This window comes from Myotis daubentonii, chromosome 9 (genome assembly GCF_963259705.1).
Source record: "Myotis daubentonii chromosome 9, mMyoDau2.1, whole genome shotgun sequence".
Lineage (NCBI taxonomy): Eukaryota > Metazoa > Chordata > Mammalia > Chiroptera > Vespertilionidae > Myotis > Myotis daubentonii.
In genome coordinates this window covers 41,206,509-41,229,888 of record NC_081848.1, presented here as the reverse complement: position 1 = coordinate 41,229,888, position 23,380 = coordinate 41,206,509, and the positions used below count along the sequence as shown (strand labels likewise).

At 38.8% G+C, this 23,380-nt stretch overlaps 1 protein-coding gene across 1 annotated transcript in view; it reads left to right on the top strand.

The window, feature by feature from the left end:
• Positions 1–241: 241 nt before the first annotated feature.
• RNF169 (ring finger protein 169) overlaps positions 242–23,380 on the top strand; it is a 58,248-nt gene continuing 35,109 nt past the window's right edge. The window contains exons 1-2 of the mRNA XM_059708441.1: positions 242–769; positions 18,505–18,578. Of these exons, the coding sequence (XP_059564424.1) occupies positions 277–769; positions 18,505–18,578 (567 nt within the window). The 5' untranslated portion in view covers positions 242–276. The remainder of the gene's footprint in view (positions 770–18,504; positions 18,579–23,380) is intronic.

Sequence of the window (23,380 nt, the reverse complement as noted above, 5' to 3'; positions counted from 1 at the left end):
AAAGTTTAATGTCACTCAGGACTCCCAACAAACCCCTCAGTTCTCACCTTCATTTGGTTGCATAAAAGGAAATTGCAAAGACTGCCGATGGAGGCTGGAGACCGGCTACAGAAACTGTAACGGGTACTAATGAAGTCTCACCTACCACCAACCACGGCCAGGCAGAACCTTCTCCGGCCCCGCCCCCTCATGAATATGCAGATGAGCGGCCGCCGCTCACGGCTCGCCCTCCACTCCTCTCCCTCGCAACGGACTCGCCCTCAAACGGGAAACAAGATGGCGGCGGCAGGTCCGAGCACTCGGGCCTCCTCCGCGGCGGCCGCGGCGGCGCTGAGTCGGCGGAGCCGGCGGGGCCGCTGTGACGAGATGGCGGCGGCCAAGGCTGGGGCGCCGGGCCGGGCCTCGGGCCCCACGCTGCTGGTGCTGCCGCAGACGTTGCTACAGCCCCCGCCGCGGTCGGAGGAGCCGGGCTGCGCCGGCTGCTTGGAGACCCCGGGGGAAGCGGCGGCCCTGCCTGGCGGCCACTCGCTGTGCCGAGGCTGCGCCCCACGCGCCGCCGACGCCGCGGGCCCCGCTTGCCCGCGCTGCCGCGCCCGAGGCCCGGGTTGGGCCCGCCGTCGGACCCGCGACGACGGCCAGGCCCGCGCGGAGGTGCCGGGCGAGCGCGCCCGCCGCCAGCCGGAGCGCTGCCGCCCGCGCCGGGACGGGGGCGCGGCCGCCTCGGGGCCCAGGCCGGAGCCGGAGCCGCGCGCCGCGCCCGCGGAACCAGGTGGAGCCCCCCCTCCTGTCCTTGGGGTCCGGGGCGAGGCCGAGCGCGCCCAGCGCCCCAGCCCGGCCTGGTGCGCGGGTGGAGGGTCCCAGGCCCGCGGGAGCGGGTGCGGAGCGTCCTTTCCCCTGCGGTTGGAACAGGGCTTGGCCCGTGGGCATGATCTGGTTCTGAAGGTTGAACTTCGGAAAAAGTAGGGGCTTGATGGACGTGGAGGGGCTCCTGCGCCCCGCGTGAGTCAGAAGTTTGGAGGGCGCCCTCGCGTTCTTGCAACAAGTCGGGGCCAGGTTGGGACCGCCGTGCCGGAGGGCCCGGGGGTGCTGGTTCGTGTGGGGTGCAGAGCTAGGGGGCGGCTTGCTGGTGGGGTGCCTGGAGTTGGGGAACAGGTTGCATGTGAGGATGCGATGGGAGCTTTCAGCCTGGAGATCAGAGTGCGTGAAGGGAATGCGCCCTGTTGTGCATGGTTAGCACAGCCTGGCCCATAGCGAGGAAACGGTAAGCGACAGGGTTTGATGCTTAAATAATAACACTGTTACCGAGCGCCAGGGGTAGGTACCCCAGGAAGAAAAGAAGCCGGGGGTGGGGGGCGGGAGGGGGCGGGGGTGTAAGAGCTTGGGAAGCAGATGGGTTTACGGGGGCCGCTTTTCTCCCCGCGCCAGGGTAGGTTTCCTCCGATCATCCTGGCAATTGAAAAGTTTCGGTCAAGGCTGCCGCCGTCAACTTTGCCTTTCTGAGCGCCTGCACCCGGCCGCTCTTGACAGGGTGCCCCGCGGAAACACAAAACTGTGGCGATGGCTTCGTTTAGGACCCCGAGACACACCCAGCCAACACATCTGCTTTGATTAAAAAAAAAAAAAAAAAAAAAAAAAAAAAAAAAAAAAAACCTTGCCTAGGAGGTCTTCAGGAGACATAACCGGGAAAGGCTGGATAGTTGCGCCTTTTTCGTTGGGAATTCTGCCAGGTGTGATTTTCGGCGGCGTAGAGGAGGCAGTGCCTGTGCAGGAAAGTGCAGTGCCTGGAAACTACAGCTCCCAGAATGCCGCCTGTTTTGATTGGAGCCGTCAGACACCTGCCGCGGTCCTAGGGCATCTTTTCCTTCCGCGTCTTGCCTTCCTGTGCTTCCTCTTTTAAACCTCACAACATCCTCAGGAGATAGGTACTGTGATTTCCATTTTACAGATGGAGTGGAGGCCCAGGGAAGTTAAGTAACTTGCCTAAGAATGAAAACCATATCCACCTGATTTCCTGCTCAAATGAGGGATGAAGGACTCCTCAAATGTCATCTCATTTGGGGATGCTGTGTGATGTTCTCATATGCTGTTTAATTTGCTTCCAAGTCTGAGATGATGTCCAAATGATAAGACGGCATTTCTCCGGTCCCCTTGTTAGTACTCTTGATTATATATGGTCAGATAGGATAGAAATTTCTATTTTTGTTTCTAAAACCTGGACTCCCTTGTGAAATACCCTGTCTGAAATTTGAATCAATGGGGAGGGAGGAAGATGGCTTAATGATTTATGCAAACTTTTTCCCTTGAAGAATTTTACCCAAGTGTATCAGTGATTAAGGAAATTATATAAAACGAGGTTCCAAATTAGGATCTATTGAGTCACTTAGTATCCATTCAGTATCCAATTACTTCATATGTTTATGAGTACCACAATGAAAAGTATTTTTTCCTCAAATTTTCTTGTTGGATCATTAAGTGTATATAATTACATGCTTATTAAGTCAATGCATTATAGAAAAATATTGCTGGACAGGAAATTACCTTCTAGCTTCAGTAGGTTGTCTGGACCTCTTTAGGTTATATATAATATTTTTTTAATTTAAAAATTTAATAGGCAGTGCATTCACATAATTCAAACAATGTAAGAAAGTACACAATAAAAGGTTCCTCCTACCCCCATCTTCATTTCCTACTTCCATCAAAAATTTTTGTTTATTCTTTCACAATTTCTTTATACATGAAAATTAAAATATATTTTATATTTTTATCTTTTTACACTAAAGGTTATATATTATGCACACGGTTCTGTGACTTGCTTTTATCATGTAACAATGGAAATTTTTTCATATTAGTACATAGACGGTTTCTTCATTCTACTCACAGTTGCAAGGAATTTCATTGAATGGGTATAACAGTTTACTTAACTGTCTATTGGTGGACATTGAGGTTGTTTCCAGTTTCTCCCCATTATAAATAATTGCTTATAAAATTTTTACATAAGTGCATATGTGCATTTTTATGGAGAGGTAGCTTTCCTCAGATTCTCAAGTGTTTGCAAAGAGAAGGTTAAAAGAATCATTGCTTTAACTCAGGTCTCTCATTCTACAGAAAAGAGAAATGAGGCCTAGAAAAGAGATCAGCTACAGGTCATGTGAGTTAGTAACAAATAAACAAGGGCTGAAAGGGTCTAATTCACAGTTAAGTGCTCATAATGGCTTTTAATAGGGAAAACTAAAAATACCAGTTTCACAAATATTTACATTATACTTTTAGGAGTGGGAAACAAACAGAATTAGCAATTTCAGGTGTATTCAGAAGTATTGCTTTTAGAATTCTTTTGGCATAGTTAAGTCAATTGCTAGAAGAAAGGTCAGGCCTGCTTTGTATTACTGGAAATGAAATTTTGTAGTAAATACACTGGTGTTAAGTGAAATTCTTACAATTTAAAAATGTTGAAGCTTCATGGCTCTTTTGTATTTGTATCATCTATTTCAAAAAAAAAAAAAGGAAAAGAAGAGTTTGATTGTTGAAAATGTTAGTTGTACAGGTGACATTTTTTTTTTTTGCCAGCTTCTTGGCAAGCTTTGAAGTTCAGAACCTTAATGATTCCTGTGTAAAATTTTTTATTTTATTCTTATATATATTGTCAATTTGCTTTTAGATATAATATCAGTTGATTTGCACAACACTGTGTGTGAAGGCTAAGTCAGTGATCGTTTTAAGATGAACCCAGACTTCAACTTTATGTTCTTTGAGCATCTGCACTCATTGTATATATTGACATACAAAGCATTTGTACCATCTGGAGCAATGTCCAGCAAGTATGTAATGAGTGCCTACTCTTTGCCAGGCACTGTTCTAGGTCTTTGGGAGACATCGAAGGTTGAAATATTCAAATATCTCTCCCTTTTTGAGCTTATATTCTAAATTTAGAGACAGTCCTAATCCATTGATTTTTAAAAAAGAAAATTTATCACACAGGTGTACATAGGTAGGTTTGCAACTATGTACAACAGTAACAGACCCCATTGTTAATAATTAATGAATATTAAGAATTCATTTAGCCTTGTGATTTGAAATCAAGCATGCTCATTTTAAATTATACTGCCTTTGAACTTGAAACTAAGACATTTTTAGGACAGTTCTTTTTCTTTTACCATGGGTAATCATTAAAGAGAAAAGCTAGACAAAGGATGATGAATTTTTTTAATTGGCAGTTTAAAATTTGTAACTATTTGTAGTATTAAAAGTGCATTTCAAAAATTGAATAGATTAAAAAAATTGAATTTCTTTCCCTTTATCCCACCCCAAACTCCTTGTTCACTTCAGATTAGCATTTATACATTTAAGCATTTTTCTCTTTCTGTGAAAAACAAGTAGTTCTCGTTTATTACTCAGTTGGCAGACAATGTTTGCTATGTGTGCAGCCTAAATTGCATTTAGGACTAATGAATAATTAAGTCATGTGATTGTAGTGTAAAAGAACAGGAATTTCCCTGGCCTGTATGGATTTGTTTTAAAATGTATAAAAATGACTCAACTTCTTATCCTTACTGACTCATTCCAGAATTTGAGAGTGTCCTTATGTGTTATACTAATGCAGGAAATATTTGCCATGTACTATGTGCTTTTTAAAACTCAGAATGAGATCACCTCACCAACTAAGCATTAATCACCATAGAAGGATTCAGGATTGAGCAGCAGGAATTTGGGAGGTATTCATTTTTGTTCATTCATATTTCTTGTCTAACTTCCAGTTAATCTTGGAAGAGTTGCCTACCTTGAATTTGTTTATATCTGAGTTTACTTGCATATAGGATGTGGGATATGTTTATCAAATTTCATTTCACTAATTCAATGAGCATTTTGAATCTTACATTTATCCTGTGTAAGATAATACAATAAAAAGATGATGCATAAGATATGGTCCCTGTTCTTTAAGATTCCACAGTCTGGTTGGGGAAACACACCTTATCAAATAACAATACAAAGTGGTACGTGAGGTAAATGCACGGTGCCAACAGAGTATAGCAGCAAATTTCAACCCTTTTCATCTCATGGCACACATAAATTAGTTATTAAAATTCTGCAGCACACCAAAAAATATATTTTTTGCTAATCTGACAAAAAAAAATGGGTATAATTTTGATTCATTCACACTGGATGGCTTTGGTTGTGTTGGCTTTTTTTTTTTTTTTTTTTTTTAACCATTTAAGGGAAAAGAGGTCAGTGCCCCTGACTAAATAGTCAGGTGTTGCATGTTTTAAAATTCTATGGCACACCAGTTGAAAATTGCCAAGAGTATATGAATGGGACAGTTGACAGTCAGGAGGAAACCTGATGAAGGCATTTGAGCTGAATGTTCAAAAAAGAGTAAGAATTCACCAAGTTAGGGAGGAAGGGATGGCCACGCCAGGCAGAAGAACCTGCATGTGCAGGCATACGGTACTTGACATATTCAGACCGACAAGAAATTAAATATAGATGGAATGGGGAAGAAGAGAGATTTTTCCTTCTACCATGAAGTTAGGACATGAAGGGCTTGGCATATCATGCTAAAAGAATTTGGGACTTTATCCTATAGAAAGAGTTGAGCTCTTAAAGATTTTTAAGTGGTGGAATTACATAATCATACATGTGCTTTAGAAAGATAATATTGGTTGGAATGTGAAGGAAAGATGTGAGTAGAAAGTGGAGGAAGGGAGTCCAGTTCGGGGGCTATTTTAGTACTGCAGGCCAGAGATGAAGAGGGGCTGGACTGGAGTAAAGCAGTGGCTGTGGGGATGTTTCCTTTAGTCATTAATTTAGTGACCATTTGAGGGCCTTTTGTGTGCTCGGCATGAAGCTACAAATAGAAGCATGATTCTCTCAAACTCGGTGTAGTTGGGAGGTTTGTATATGAACATGCAACTGAAATGTGTTGTAATAAATGCAATTATAACTATAATGCAAGATATAATTGTAGAAGGGAGTATAATATAAATAGAGAGAGACTGCCTGTGTTCAAATTCCAGCTCTGCGATTTATAACTATGTGTCATTGCTTAACCTCTCTGTACCTTAGTTTCCTTATTATGAAAATGGTGATAGTAATAGTAGCAAAATTGAAAGGTTAATTTTAAGACTGAATTATTAGAATGCTTAGCTCAAATGTTAGCTATTTTCACAAAAAGAGAACCCAGCTGAAGTGAAAGGCAGACACTTGACTGAATATTGGGTAAATGGATGATGGCAGGATAAGGATGAGGGAAAACAGTACTACATTTAAAAGCATAGGAGTATGAAACAAGGAATTTTAGGGATTGTAAGGAGGAGTGGTTGAAGTATAGAGTACTTGAGGGAGAGTGGAAGGAAGTGGAATTGGCAGAAATAAGTAGTTACTGGATAATAGTGGACTTTGGATGCCGTGCTAAGGAGTGAGGACCCCCCAAGAGTTTTAAAGAGGAGTTCATCTTTGCATTTAGAGAGATCACAACTATGGGTGTAATGTAACAAATGCATCGATGAGCCCAAATTCTCTTTTAGCAAGATGGCTGAGATAAGCTGAAGCCTCTTCTGCTACAAATACCAAACAAAAAGCTGGGTGATACAACACAACAATTCTTTAAAATATGTTCCTGAGCGTGTAGGAAAGATAGGAAAATCTCCAGGTTCCAGAAACAAAAATGAAACGAAAACCCCAAATTTTAGTAAGCTCTGAACTCATGCCGTGTTGCCCTGGAGCAGGGTGAAGGAGTGGAGTGAGGGGTTATTTCTCGTTTTCTATTTCTAGCTGATTGCGTATTAACCATTCGGAAGAAGGAACCAAAACGAAGACTTCTGCATATATCTGGGATCTGATGTGCTGCATCCTAGGAGACAGGGTGGGCTAGAGAAAAATCTCCCCACTGACTCAAGTCAATCAAAAGAAATCTGTCTTGATTTGCCTGCACTTTATGCAAAGAGAAAATGGAAAAAAAGCTTACCTGAGAAGTTGAAGCATGAAACCTATGCCTCACTCAAATTTGGGATCTGAATTTATATTATATGGGTCAGGTATCCCCATGTTGAGAAATTAATATAAAAGCTGGCTCCACGCCCATGGCTCTGTGGTTGACCTATGAACCAGGACGTCATGGTCCCATTCCTGGTCAGGGCACATGCCCAGGTTGTGGGCTCGATCCTCAGTGTGTGGGGTGTGCGGGAGGCAACCAATTTGTGATACTCTCTCATCAGTGATGTTTCTATCTCTCCCTCTTCCTTCCTCTCTGAAATCGATAAAAATGTATTTAAAAAAATAAAAAGCTGACTCCAAGCTCGTGATAATCCTGGGTCACCCAGAGAACAGAAAAACAAGACTTCAGGGGAACTCCCATATCTCTGGCCACAAGGGATTCTCACAGAAGAAATAAGCCCAACTGGAGATGAATTTATAATTTAAAATTACGCACAAGAACAACAGTTTTCTCCCACAAATAAGAGTCAGCAGATATAAAAAAATGATTATAGCTCCAAGAATTGGGATCATAGAATGGCAGTTTGAAAGATAATTTAAATGAGCATATTTTAAGTGACTGAAGATATTAAAGGATTAATTGGCATCCAAAGAAATGAATAAGACTTTATGAAACAGGCACATTTGAAAAAGAATTAAACAATGAAAAATGTAGGTTAAAAGGTCAGTGAATTAATTAAGCATTAGTCTACATAGATGAGAAAATCAGTAACCTTGGAGGCAGATAGGAGGAAATCCTGAGAACGCAAAACAGTAAGAAGAGGAAAGATATAAAAGGTCACGAAGACCCAACATCTAATATTAATTCCAGAAGGAGAAAAATAGAATGAAGGAGATGTGGAATGTAAAGAGATGGTGACTTGAAAATATTTTGCAATTAATAAAAAGATGAATTCTTAGGTGTAAGACTCATGATTCCCTAGCAGAATTTAGATGAGCAAAACAAAACCTTACAGCTAAACACATTGCAATGAACCAAAGACACTATTAAAAACCCAGAAAGGAGCAACAGACTGTGAGCAGACCTCTCTTAACAAGACAGGCCTGAAAAAAATGGAAGAATATCTTCCAAGTGTTGAGAGAAATCTGAGTTTCATACTCAGTTAAGTTATTCAAGAGAGGGCAAAATAAAAATAGTTTTAGATAAAAATATAGAGAATTTATCACACTTTCTGAAAGAACTATTATACTAAACAGTGTACTTGAGGAAGAAAGAAATGTAACTTAGGAGATAGAGTAGGATACAAGAAGTCCTGGTGAACAAAAATTGGTAGGTAAACTTAGCCAACATTGACTACATAAAACAAAAATAATTATGACAATTTGTGGGAGCTAAAACCGAAGTGGAACTAAAATACCAGGCAAGGATAAAATGTAAGCTGGGGACTGATCAGCATTAAAGAGTTCTAATGTTCTATATATAGTTCAGGAGGAGGACAGAGATATTGATTAACTTTAGGCTTTCAGTCAGATGCATATTAAAAATTTAAGGGTTACCACTAAAAGAAAAGAAATATGATATATAACTTGATCTACTGTACACACATAGAACGATACACCTCCCAAATTAGAGAATATATATCCTTTTTAAACAAATGTGGGACATTTACATAATTAGGCACAAAGAAAGTTTCAACAAATACTCAAGATTGATATATAAACCATGTTATCTGACTCAATACAATAACATTAGAAATTAATAACACATATAATCAATTTTCCCTGCCTACAAGTCCTTGTTTGAAAATTAAAAAGCAAACCCCAAAACTAAAGTACAAATGAAAAACAAAATCATGGGAATTGGAAAACATTTAGAATTTAATACAGCTGAAACCATACTTAGGAAAATTTAAGCGCCTATATCATATTTCATTGAATCTTAAGGTGCCCTGGCTTATAAGATGAGCTATTATTTTCCAAATACAATGCTTTCCTACAACTTAGACTTTTAACTTTATACTTATGAAAGAGCTCAAATTTATTTAGATGTAGATTTAATGTATCACTTATGTACATATTTATAAAAGAAAATGAATAAATTCATTGTTTCCCAATGAATACTCCTGTGACTTCCTCATATTCAGCATTTGATTCTTCTAAATCAATTTTTGACTGAATCATAGAGGTTTTTGTTTTTCTACATAGTATTGCTCAACCATTGAGCCACTCTGGTCAGGTGATACAGCATTTCTTAAAAGTACTCCACAACTATCTCCAGCATTTTCTTTCAAACTTCTGGCTCCCATAAAGTTTTGATGCTAATGCTTTATTGAGCTTGCCAGAAGGTAACCACAAAAGTTTTTTAGATGAGACCCAGCTCTTCCTCAGATGGTCTGTAAAAGTTTTATTGGTTAACATTGAGAGGTTACAATTGTCCAATCATGCCATCAGGATTAATCGGCAAATCACTATACAGTTTTTGTAAGCTGCTTCTTTAATTATCTTATGTTCATACCTATGTAAGCAATGAGAGTGGCATCACTGCTGCTGGCTGGCAGTGATTATAAGATTCCAATTGTAGGAAACATCCCAATTTCAGAGATGTTAATATGGAAAAATGTATGTCCTAGAATCTGTAAGGTACTTGAAGACCGAAAACTATTAAGTGGCTAACTGAAGAAGTTAGAAAACTCACAGCAGATTAAACTTAAAGGAAGTAAAAGATCAGAAAAATAACAAATTACTGAATAGAAAACAAGATAATCAAAACCAAATCTAGTTGAGGAATTAACATTAAATCTATATTATAGCCAAGTCTCTGGCAAAATTGGTCAAGGAAAAATAAAAAGCAAGAAGGCATATAAAACGTTAGGAGTGAAACAGGTAATACATCTCTAGATAAAGATTTTTAAAAGCTCATTAACTGTAGAATATGGCAAACTTTATGCCCATGGATTTGAAAAATTATATAAAATAGTCAGTTTCTTAAAAAATATAACCTGACTCAGAAATAAGTGGAAAATGTGAATAGAAATGAACTAAAAAACCAAATTGAGTAAATAGCAAAATCTACCCACTAAGTAATACATGGATACAATGAGCTAAATTCGGTTTATGCAAACTACAAATGGCTCATTTTCTTCTACAAATATGTGAAGAAGAAAAAGCAATAGAAGGGAAATCTGCAGTTTAAGTGTATGAACTTATTTGGATCCTGATTTGAAAAACTATAAAAACATTTGATTGGAATTGAATACAGGTTGGATTTTCTCTTTCTTTTTTTTTTGTATTAAAGGTATTAAGTTTTTAGTGTGACAGTAGTTTTCTGGTTACATGTTTTAAAAGCATCCTTTAAGAGAGATGCTAAAATGTTTCTGGGTAAGATGATATGATATCTGGAATTTGTTTCAAAATCATTCAAAGGGAGAGGGGGCAGGTAATGATTATGGGAATAGATTTAATAAGATTGGCAAATAATTAATTTTTCGGACTCTTTAAATTATTTAACACTGGTTATTCAACTATGCTGACACCAATACCTGTTTTAATTAATATTTATAATAGTTTAATATTTGATAAACAATGTGTTCCGAAATTATGTTAACTGTTCTTAGTCACGAGTCATCCTTATTGATAAGTTCCACTTTAAAAATAGTTCCTTTCTGCCCTAGCTGATTTTGGAACACATTGATTATCAAAAATTAAACTATTATAAATATTAATTAAAACAGGTACTGGTGTCAGCATAGTTGAATAACCAGTGTTAAATAATTAAAGAGTCCAAAAAAAAAAAAAAAGTAGACTCCAGTAACATGCTGTCATATATTTGAATTTGGTAGATGACAGGTGGCATTATAAATCATTTGTGGACGTTAAATTTGTATATTATTATAGCAGAGAGGGAGAGAAATCAATGGTGCTGGAGAGAGTGGAGAAAACTGAATGAGCTACGTTCATGAAGAAGTGCGAGAAAATGAGATCTGGAACGCCAGGGGGAGATTGATCTTACACTGGAATAGGGGATACTTCTCCCATTCTGGTGACTAGGTACTTATTACTCTCTTATTTTTGGACAATTTTAATTGTTTAAAAGTTAAGTTTTCTAGTGAATCAAAATCTGCTTCCCCAGTTTCAGTGTTCTAGTATTTATTTATTTTTAATATAATTTTATTGATTTCAGAGAGAAAGAGAAACATCAATGATAAGAAAGAATCACTGATCGGCTGCCTCCTGCACGCTCGGTACTGAGGATTGAGCCCACAACCCAGGCATGTGCCCTGACCTGGAATGGAACGGGTGACCTGCTGGTTCATAGGTCGACACTCAACCACTGACCCACACTGGCCTGGCCAGTGTTCAAGTATTTAAAGTCCATGATTATTTCTGCCTAAATTTTTAGGTTAAAGTTCTCAAATTCATCTCTTTGGTCCTCTTCCTTCCTATCTCAAGATTGTGGTCAGACCACATAGAGTTCTTGGAATATAGTATGCTTTTTGAAACCTTTTTGACCTTTTGTCACCTATGATTATTCTACTTATGATACTCCTTCTTCTTATCCTCCTGTCAAAATATTCATCTTTTAAACCCAGGTGAAACAAGTGCTCTGTGAAATTTTTTCTCACTCAAATATGAGTCACACCATCCTTTGTGCCACCACGTATATGCATGTAGTATATGCATCTACATGTCAGTGGATTTTAGTTCTATGTGTGTCTGTTTCCGGTAGTACAGACAAACTCTTTGAGGTCAGGGATTATGTCTTTGTGTAGTCAGCACTTAATGTGGTACCTAGAATGTATTAGGTACTCAGTAAATGTTTAATGAAGGGAAAAGATTCCTAAAAAAGACCTTAAAGTTTTTGGTCCTATGTCATAATTTCTTTTTTTATGTCATAATTTCTTTACCCTTCTGGTCATCTCAGAACTGACCCTTATACTTTAAATAATGGCTGACTAATACAAAGTATAATGCAGCTTACTGTCTCTTCATCTGGATGCTAAATTCGTATTAATACTACCAAAAATTACATTGGCCTTGCTCATACTGAATTTGTAGAAACAAAATTGCTTTCCCCTTCCTCCCACATGAACTGCTATTAAGCCAGTTTTTCTCATTACATGTATGTATAATTAAATTTTTAAGCCTGAAGATAACATATCCAATTTTGGTTTTTATTTTTCTGAATAACAGTGAACTTATTTTCCCTTTATTTCCTTCAATTTTGTCATTTCCCTTGTGCTTGTCTAGTGTTTCGTTCTATAAAATCTATAATAATAAAAGTGTAATCTGTTAATTAGACCAGACAGCTGAACGACCTTCCAAACATCCTTCTGGATGACCTTCTGGACGAAGCTGCGGCTCTGAGGACCTAGCCCAGCCATGGGCAAACTACGGCCCGCGGGCCGGATCTGGCCTGTTTGAAATGAATAAAACTAAAAAAAAAAAAGACCGTACCCTTTTATGTAATGATGTTTACTTTGAATTTATATTAGTTCACACAAACACTCCATCCATGCTTTTGTTCCGGCCCTCCGGTCTAGTTTAAGAACCCATTGAGTCAAAAAGTTTGCCCATCCCTGACCTAGCCCTTTGCACGAATTTTGTGCATTGGGCCTCTGGTTATTATAAAAAAACTGCAAGCCCTGGCTGGTGTGGCTTAGTTGGCTGGAGCGTCGTCCCGTACACTGAAGGGTATAGTGGTTCATTTCCCTGTCCAGGAACATACCTGGGTTGTGGGTTAGATCACTGGGCAACCAATCCCTTTTTCTCTCAAGGTGATGTTTTTTTTTCTCTCTCTCTCCCCCTACCCCTGCTCCCACCCCTACTTACCCTCTGAGATTTGTCAGTCTGTTTCATGTTTCTATGTCCCTGGATCTATTTTGTTCATTAGATTCCACATATGAGTGAGATCATGTGATACTTGTCTCTCTCTGACTGTCTTATTTTGCTTAGTATAGTACTCTCCAGTCCCTCCATGCTGAAAGGGTAAAAGATCCTTTTATATAGCTGCATAGTATTCCATGGTATAAATGTACCACAACTTTTTTATCCACTCATCTACTGATGGGCACTGGGCTGTTTCCCAATTTTACTAGTAGCTGTTGTAAATGGTGCTGCTATGAACATAGGGGTGCATACATTCTTTCTGATTGATGTTGCAGGTTTCTTAGGATCTATTCCCAGAAGTGGGATCACTGAGTCAAATGGCAGTTCCATTTTTAATTTTTTGAGGAAACTCCATACTGCTTTTTATAGTGGCTGCACAAGTCTCATTCCCACTAGCAGTGCGTGAGGATTCCCTTTTCTCCACATCCTCGCCAGCACTTGTCATTTGTTGATGATAGCCATTCTGACAGGTGTGAGGTGTACCTCATTGTTGTTTTAATTTGCATCTCTCTGATGATTAGTGACTGAGCATTTTTTTCATGTCTCTTGGCTATCCTTATGTCCACTTTGGAGAAGTGTCTACAAACGTTTGATAAGTTTTTTTTTGTATGTAGGCTATATTTTGATTAGTTCTTTGCCAAAGGATAGTTTTATTTTTTAAATTTATATCTACCGTTGAAAGTATTACAGATGCCCCCCTTTCCCCCATTGACTCCTTCTAGCCCGCCCTCACCCCCTACCCCAGGCCTTTACTACACTATTGTCTGTGCTCATGGATTATGCATCTATGCACATAAATTAATCTCTCCCCCCCACCTCCCCCAGTCCCCCCTCCCCCCACCTTCTCTCTGAGATTCCACAGTTTGTTCCATGCATCTATCTCTGGAGCCAAAGGATAGTTTTAAAACACAAATAGTGTAAGTTAATGCAGTAGTTATCTGTGTTGTTTGTTATGGTACTTAAGTAATTAGTCTTAACATTTGATGTTAATATTTTATTAGCTTTTAACTTTTTCTCTGTGTACTTACTCTTCTTCCCAGGTAAACACTCTTTATATTACCAACTGTAAATTGTTACTTGTCTTGGGCAAGTGGGTAAATGAGCAGTTGTATTAGTTGGTACTTGGCTGTCATCTGTACTCTTGAAGAGTTAGGGATAAACCAAAAATTAGTAAATAAAATAGAAACGACTTTACTTTGATTTTAAAACACATTTGTGGTTCACTCCCTGTGTTTCTACCTTTTTACTTCTTCTGGATGCTTGATTTAACATTCAGATTTCTCTTTTTGCGTATTCCATTTGACAGTGGTTGCTTGGAAGATTAGTGAGTAGTATAAGCAGGTAACCTTGAGGTTAATACAGATAATGGCCCCTTGTTTCCTGTGTATCCCTGCACTTACATATGTTTTGCTGTCTCTTGGTGTTCTGTGCAGCACTTGGGCATTTAGTTTTACAACTCTTTGACATTCTATAGTTGTTTCACTCAAATATATTTTTCATTCCCTCGTAAGGTTGTAAGTTTCTTTAGGACTTGGACCATTTATGTTCGACCTTTATTATATGCCTTTCTTGACTTTCTTAAAGGAATAGTCTCTACTTTTGTCTTCTTCCTCATTGCTCATTCCTCTTTAGTAATGGTGTCTGTTTTCATGATGAGAATTTTATATTCTCCACTGCTTATGAAGAACGTAGATTTTGCTGCTTGCTGTGATGGAACAGATTGAAGCAGACCAAAACTACTGCTGAGAATAATTAGAAAAGCCTGATTTAGAAAAAAATCTATATGAAGGCATTGGTAAGTTGCCAAGGCAGCCAGGACCTTCAGACATTTGTGGATTCTTGGCAAAGGGAGAGTGCAGCTATTAAGAAGCAGAAAAGCCAGCAGAGCTTTCTTCATGGAGCTAGAGATTTAAAAAAAAAAAAAATATAGTTCAGGGCTGCCAAGGCAACCAGAACTTGAGAGGCCAGATACCAGAGAGAAAGGAGGTACATCCCCCTCCCTCTGCCCCCTCCACCTGCTTTTTTCTCTTGAGGCGTTTGCTGAGTCTTAAGCTGTGCAGAGTAAAAGGCTAAGAGGTTTCACAGAAAGATACGGTAAAGCAAAGCATTTTTTAGCAATTCCTCAGTGTTGAGGAGAAAAAGTTAGGACCTTCTAAGGAAGGTAGGCTTGGTAAACACCCCAGACTCATTTGGACCCTCGAAGGGCTACAGACCAGGGTAGAATGAGCTTTACAAGCTTTGCAAAGATTGCAGCCTGCCTTGAATCAGCTCATGTCCCGCCCCCATTCTAACTGCCTATCAGAGAACATGGTGAATTCTCTCTAGGAATATAATATCATCCAGAACCTCTACAGTTTTTTATATATGTACAGTGAATGACTTTCTAAGAAAATTACCAGGTAAACCAAGAAACCATGCCAGGCATATAAATAGATAGGATAGAAATATATTCATAGCCTTCCAGTTATCTGATAATTTACTCAATCAGTCTCTAGTTGAAGGACAGGTTGTTTACAGTCTTCAGTATTGAGTGATTTGCAGTGAACATTCTTATATGTACATCTTTGTACATCTGTATGATATTTATCTTTAAGATAAAGGATGCCCTTGCTAACTCTTGCCTTCATCAAACACTTTTTTATCTTTGCCTATCTGATACATAAAAGCATTTTGGTTTAAAAGGTTTTAATCTCTTGAAATATTAATGAAATTGAACAGATTTTAATATGTTTATAAATCTAAAATGTCCTTTGCTCATTTTATATGGCTTTAAAAATTATTAAAGAGGTGTTTAGGCTTTTAAAAAATTATTAAAGAGGTAATAAAACGTAGTGAGCTAGATTGCCTGGGTGTAAGTCATATAGCTCTTTCCCTTACAGCATTGTAGCCTTGGGCAAATTAAGGGCTCTGTGCCTCGGTTTCCTCATTTGTAAACTGGGATAATAGTATCTCCCCATTAGATCATTATGAAGATTAAGTGAGTTAATTATACAGTCCTTAGAAATGGGCTTGGTATAATGTGATACATAACTGCCGGCTATCATATGATGCTGCTGGTGGTGACAGAGATGGAGATTAGCTAAAGAGATTTTTTTATTGGCCCAAGGGCAGATAGCTAGTAAGCGGGAGTATTCAGTCATTCTGCTGCACTGATAAGTTGAACCTACAGAGTAAGAAACTCAAACATAGTAGGCAGCGTAGCATCTTCCCAGTAAAGTTCAGTGAGGTTCTTTTTCTAATTTTGTATTGAGCGTGGGTGCTTTGACAATGAATGACATTGCATTCCTGAGGGTTTGGTGTAATTAGCAAAATGTCTTGTAGTTTGTTTTGTTTGTTTGCCTCTATTAATATCCAGTAACCACGCCCCAGAGAAAATTCTTTTTAGGAAGGACCTTCAAGGAAGTGTAGCTGCTCCTACAGTTTATGTTACACTGAATGCAATAGTCGGCTTAGGTTACTAGCCACAGGTCTGTGTCATTCTTAAGGCATCATGTTGTTAGAGTTCCCCTTCCTGTTAAACATAATAGTCAGAGGACAGACATCCAGAAAGTACTTGAACCAAAGGATTCATTTACAAATACCAAAATATTCAGCATCTCCACGTCACCTAAAGTCCTTGCTCGCACTTCTCTGTGAGATGAAGGGAGGGTGAGTGGTTGCTTCTGTGCGACGGAAACACTTGAAAACCCCCATAGAAGCTGGTGGAGCGATTGGTGAGATTGGGACTAACTCCTCTGGACTAAGGTTCTTTTCTGGTTCTTTTGGCGTCTTGTTGCTCTGCTTATTATTATTTTTTTTTAAATAATTTGGGGGGTTTTTTTAGAGCAGTTTTAGTTTCACAACGAAATTGAGAGAACGGTAGAGAGATTTCCCATATACTCCCTGCTCCCATACATACATAGCTTCCCCCATTATCAGTATCAGGATGGTAGACTTGTTACCAAGGGTAAACCTACAATGACGTAAGCACCTAAAGTTCATTAAATTCACTTTGAAATATTTATTTAGAAATAAGTTCATAAATAAGGCCAAGTAGGTACTCCACATACTGACTGGAATCTTACTCTGCCTTGACTTATCTGAGAGGAACAAAACTGGGCAGGGGTCGGGGAGGAGTACCAATTTACAGTCACCAAATACTGCCAGGGTGGACGGGATGGGCGGCACACAGAGAAGTACTCTGTGCAGTATTCTAATGATGGACATATGTCACTGTACATTTGTCAAAATCCACAGAACGTACACCACCAACGTATAGTGGATGAAGGTGAGGGAATGTTTTATCTCCCATACCGAGGGTCTAACAATTCTCTAGTACTTGGTGGACCTTTAAGTTACTCCAATTCTACATCTGCATTAGATGCAATGTTTCTAAGTATCTTCCACTCTTCTCAGATGTACTAAATAAGAGTCTTTGTAAAATAGTTGAGACAACTGAAAAATGACAAAGTCAACTTTTCTGCAACAAGTATTTATCAACCTCAATGGGATGTAAAGTTATTAAAAAGTCAAAATAAATACTGTTTCAATCACTGATTATACATCGGGGTCTTTAGAAGTGTCATGTACACTTACGGAGTTTATGTGTACTTTCCCCCTCCTTTTTGACAACATTTACAACTTATCTTTTATTCCTGTTCTTAACTTGGATTTAATCATCTATTTATATAACCAACATATATTGTGTGCCTCTTATGGCCTGACTATCTCGGATTCAGAATTTTAGCTAAAAACACAGCAGAACAGATTACAACATATATATTGTAACTAGGCTCAAGAGACACAGTGCTTTAGAAAGATGGTTATGTGCAGTCTCTGGAGAACCTTGAATGACATGTTGAAGAGTTTTTACTTGATTTGGCAGATCAAAACCACTGAAGTCTTTGAGGATAAAAAATAATCTGGTTCTATACTGGAAATATTTACAGCTTGTGTACAGGAAAACAATCTGGTGACAGCATTTAAAAAGAAATAGAAAAATATAGTATTATTAACAAAACTTTAGCTCATTTAAAATGTTACTTGGTAACACTGAACTAAGACCTTTAAATAAAGTTTTTCCTTAAAGTCTTTTAATATGTTAACTTTACCAGTCAGGCCCTTCCAGACCACTCTATATAATCTTTTTCTTCCATTTTACATTTATTTTCCTCCATAGCACTTAGCGCCATCAGTTGTATTATATACACTCATATATTCGTTTATTGTCTGTTTCCCTTCACAGATTGTAAACTCCATGAGAGCTAGGATCTTATTTGTTACTGCTTCTCTACAGTGCTTAGAACTGTGCCTGGTTTACACCCTTAATAATTATTTGTTAAATGAATGAATGAATATTCAAGTTAAGATGACCACACTTTTAATGTAGTTGATAATGTGGGGACAGCTGTAGGATGAGGTGTTGGTTGGTTCCTTCCTAGGATGTCCTATTAAAAAGCATGTTCTTGCCCTGCCGGCGTGGCTCAGTGGTTGAGCTTCCGCCCTATGAACCAGGAGATCACGGTTTGATTCCTGGTCAAGGTACATGCCCGGATTGTGGATTCAATCCCCAGTGTGGGGCATGCAGGAGGCAGCTGATCAATGATTTTCTCTCATCATTGATGTTTCTATCTCTCTTCCCCTCTTTCTTCCTCTCTGAAGTCAATAAAAATATATATTTTTAAAAATCTTCTTTTCCCTTTCTTCCAGAGTTTATATTCAGAACACCAATCAAATTAAGCATGCCTGGGGAACTTCGTGAGGAATATGAAAGCCTGAGAAAGGTATAGTATACATGTTATCATGCCATTCATTTTTAAAAAGTAAATTAAAATAATGGCATTAAAGAATGCTTAGTGAGAGTTTTGGTTTGCCTAGGGGTTTTTTAAATTTACAATTCAGAGCCTGTCTTTCTACACATTACATTATACCAGCATAGTTAGATTGTAGCTATAATGGGAGTAGAGTAAATCTTAACTAAGAACCCCCTTCTAAGCTGTCCTTTCAAAGATAAAAGTGTAGCTCATAGCGCCTGTCACATACCTGCTGCAATAACTGGCCACCAAGAGGTATTCTTGGCATTTAAATGTTAGTTAAACGCTAACATTCAAGCTTTAATAATAATAGCTTTTACTATTTTTCCTTACCTTGCAAGGTTCTAATTGCATGTAACTGATATTATCCTTTATTGCTTTTACTCTGTTAAATACTCCAGAATAACTGTAACTTAGGCCAGTAAGAAGGTAATGAAATAATTTCCTAGAGAACCTTTACCCTTGGGAAAGCTTTTACCTGTGTCCACATCATCTTATTTGGAATGTTTTCAAGCTAATTGTCTGGGAATCACTGAGAGAATTAAGACTTTAAAAAGGCTAGTAATAAGAAGTATGTTACAAAATCTGTATCATCCTTCTCCAGCCCTCTTCCTGTAGCACCGTCTCTTAACCCACATTCATAAATGATTAGATAATCATTCTACCTGTGGATATTTAATATTTTATAAAGATGAGTAATCCACTTAATCTGAATCAGACATCTTCAAAAGCAGAGGCGAGGCAGTAACATTATTTGTAGAATTTTATATTGAATAAAAAAATCAGTATTAACAAGGCCATGTTAAAGAGATAATAGAAAACTGTTCTTAATTACTATACATTCTTTGACCCTTTTAAAAATGAGGATGTCATATGCTGAGTTGAGCTGTCATTCTCCTTTAATATTGCTATTGTGAGTTTCTTATTTGTATTCTGTGTTTTTAAAAAATCACTTACTAAGCTTTGTCTACACGGTAAGAAATTATTCTCAGGGGCCACATCAAAAGAACCACAGATTCCTCTTAAATAAAATTCTAGAATATGCAGATAATTAGCTCTAATGTTCCTTTTCAAAAAACATGGCCCTGGCATTGACTCAGTGGTTAGAGCATTGGCCTGCTGACCAAAGGGTCTGGGCTTGATTCCTGGTCAAGGGCATGTACCTGGGTTGCAGGGATCCTGGAGAATATGCTTTAAAGCTATCAGCTTGAAGATAAAGAGAAAACAAGGAGTTGGAGATAGAAAAGGGAGTTAAAGCAGAAGGCATGGTAAGAGTAGAAGTTTTTATAAGCCTTGAGAGAAGAAACCTTGACTTACTTGTGTTCCTCTTAGGAGGGAGGTGCAGGAAGATGGTTTTAAAAGGACTGATGGTGTAATGCTGAAGGAGGCTAGGACATTCTCATCATGTAAAGTGAATTGTGTTTGAAAAACACCTGTGTTATTTGGATTAAATAAAAGTTAACTATAGGTTCTTCTCCCGTGGGATCTGTGCCCAAATACCCAAGCTATCCTGCATTCTTTGTACAACCTGGAAAATGAAAATTCAAGTCATAAAATCAAAAGTCACTACTGGCACATCCATACAATGGAATACTATTCAGCAATAAAAAGGAATGAATCAGTGGTACATGCTACCACATGGATGAACCCCAAAAAGATGCTAAGTGAAAGAAGCCAGATACAAGAGGCCATGTATTATATAATTCCATTATAGAAGATGTTCAGAATAGACAAATGTATAGAGAAAAACAGATTAATGGTTGATTGGAGTAGGGATAGGAATGGTAATTAACAATAAATGGGTGTGAGTGATTTTATTATAGTAGTGAACATTTCTAAAGCTGATTTATGGTGTGTTCCCCAACTTGAGAAATTTACTAAAAATCATTAAGTTATACACTTGACATGGGTAAGTTATATAATATGTAAAATATGCCTCAATAAAGTTGTAAAAAAATTTAAAAGGCACTAGACATTTTATGGAGAACTTGATGGAGAAAAAGATGCCTCAGAGTGCATATTTTCTGAAACAAAAGAAATATATAGTTATCTAGGTGAATCTCTAGGGGAGGAATGTCTTTAAAAACTGGTCCTGAGCAAGGGATGGTAAGTGGAAATGAACTCTATAGGACTCCCCATTACTAATTTGATGTATAACATATTATTAATACATTTTTATTTAGTATACTTTATTATTTTGTGTAAGGGGCAGTAAAAACCTTTATACGGGCTATAAAAAGTTAACAAGAAAGTTTATTCCCCTAATTCTGGTTCTTTTAAAAGATGTTTCCTTAATAATCATAGATTATTAGACCCATGGGATAGTGTTATGCCTACTGAGGTTACTATGGATTTATAAATTTTATGATTCTATAAATCAGTTTATATTTCTAAGTATGTTTAAAATTTTCTTCCTGCCATATGTCAAAATTGTCTTTTTTTAAAAAAAATTAAAAAATAATGCAGGAATATGCAGAGCGAAAGGTGAATGTTTCTCTTTTCCTTATTTTCCAGTCTCTTCCTAGGCCCTTACACACACACACACACACACACACACACGCGCGTGCGCACACACACATGCACACGCATGTACACACTTTAATCTTTTTCAGTATAAATGAAATCATGGTGTGTATTCATTTATTCACCGTGTCCCTACTATATGCCAGGTATTGGGTATACAAGTGGTGAATATGATAACCTGAGGTCTGAGGTGCTTGCCCTTAGTGAGATTCCATCCTCGTGCGGAAGATAGACAGTAAATAAACACACACACACACACACACACACACACACACACACGTATGCAAAGCAGGATAAGAAAAGTTAAGGGGAGTGGAAAGGACTGTTTTATTTTTGAATTTTTTTTGTGTGTGGACATAGCTAGTCAGTAGAAGGGACTCTTTTAGATAAGCGTGATCAGAGGAGGCCTTTCAGAGAAGGCACCATTTAAGTTGAAGCCTGAAAGAAGAGAGGGAGCAAACCAAGTTAAGGTGTGAGGAAAGTGCATTCCGGGCAAAGGGAGCAGCGAATGCAAAGGCCCTGAGACAGAAACAAGTTTGGCTTGTTTGAGGAACAGTGTGGCCAGAGCTGAATGGAAGGATGGTGTGGGGATTTGGAAGGAGATGAGCTGGGAGAGATAGAAGAGCCAGATCAAAGAAGGCCTAGTTTACCTGGTAAGGAACCTAAATTTATTTAAAATGTGATGGAAAGATAGTGAAGTAATCCGGTTTATACTTTTAAAAGTTTTCTGGTTGCTTTGTGGGGAATAAGCTGTAATGGGCCTAAGAGTTAGGAATTGTATTTACTGTGAATACTAGAGTCCACAAAATAATGATTCAAACTAATTACAAGTTTTATTTTTATTAAGTAACAAAAAACTGTAGGTAGGCAGTCTAGGACTGATATGGCAGCTCCATGACATCAGGGATTCAAGTTCCTTTTGTCTTTCTGTCTCGACATCTTCAAGTGTACCTATCTCATTGTGGTGTAAGTGGCAGATCCTTCTCTAGAATCACATCTATACAGAAGGCAGATGCCAGGTGACTTGGATCCTTTTAAAGAGCCTTCTCCAAAGCTCCACCAGTGACTTCACTTTTATTTTATACTTAGAGGCCTGGTGCATGAAATTCGTGCACTTGAGGGGGGGTCCCTCAGCCCAGCCTGTGCCCTCTCACAGTCCAGAAGCTCTTGGGGGATGTCCAACTGCCAGCTTAAGCCTTAGCGCCGCCATGGAGGTGGGAGAGGCTCCCGCCACCGCTGCTGCGTTCACCAGCAGTGAGCCTGGCTTCTGGCTGAGCAGCGTTCCCCTGTGGGAGCACACTGATCACCAGGAGGCAGCTCCTGCGTTGAGTGTCTGCCCCCTGGTGGTCGGTCAGTGCACATTATAGTGACTGGTCGTTCTGCTGTTTGGTCAGTTTGCATATTAGCCTTTTGCCATATAGGATTCTAGTGCCGCAGGCTTCCTGTAGTTGCCAGGGGGCTCGGAAGCATAGAGTGTTTACCTGGGTGTGTTAGCTTCCTAAATGGAATCAGGGTTCTCTTATTGAGGAAGGAGAGAATGGATATTGAGTAGGCATCTAGCAGCTCTTCCTCATGGATCAAGAATGGAGACAAGACCAGTTAGGACACATTTGGAATAAGGAATATGTTGAGTTAATCAAGGTTAGGGTTCTGCCAGAAGTATGTTGGAGGGAGAGATGTAGTGTACTATAAGGTGTATACAAGGAAGTTGTTATAGTTTTTGGACCATGGTTATTTAAGGAGGGAATTGAGATACATGATGGACAGTGAAAGAGCCATACGATCCATGGACTGAAAGTTTTAATGGTGGTAAAGAATTGTAACTAAGGCTATTAGCATACAAGTAAAGCTGGAAAGCTAGGAAGTGATGGGAGGCTTAAAAGTGAGACTGGGAAGAGATTTAGTTATTGGACATGACAAGGTTTAGGTTATGAGCATGGGGGTATGTAACTGAAGTAGGAGGGAAGAAAAGATTTATTTAGGAGGTGAAGGAACTGAGAGAGTATACTGATACTGAAATCTTCAGGAATGATCACTGAAGTAGTTGGAGAGAAACTTAGATGATAAGTTTTTCTGTGAATTAGGGGATAGAGAGATAGGTAGGCGACTACCATAAAGAGGGGTCTTGGGTGTGTCAGTCTGATGGTAAATACTTGAAAGAAGCTTGGATTTTTGATGAATAATATGATCCATTGCTTTTTTCACTAACAATATGATTTTTATTTTGGGGGGGAGGACTTTTATATAGA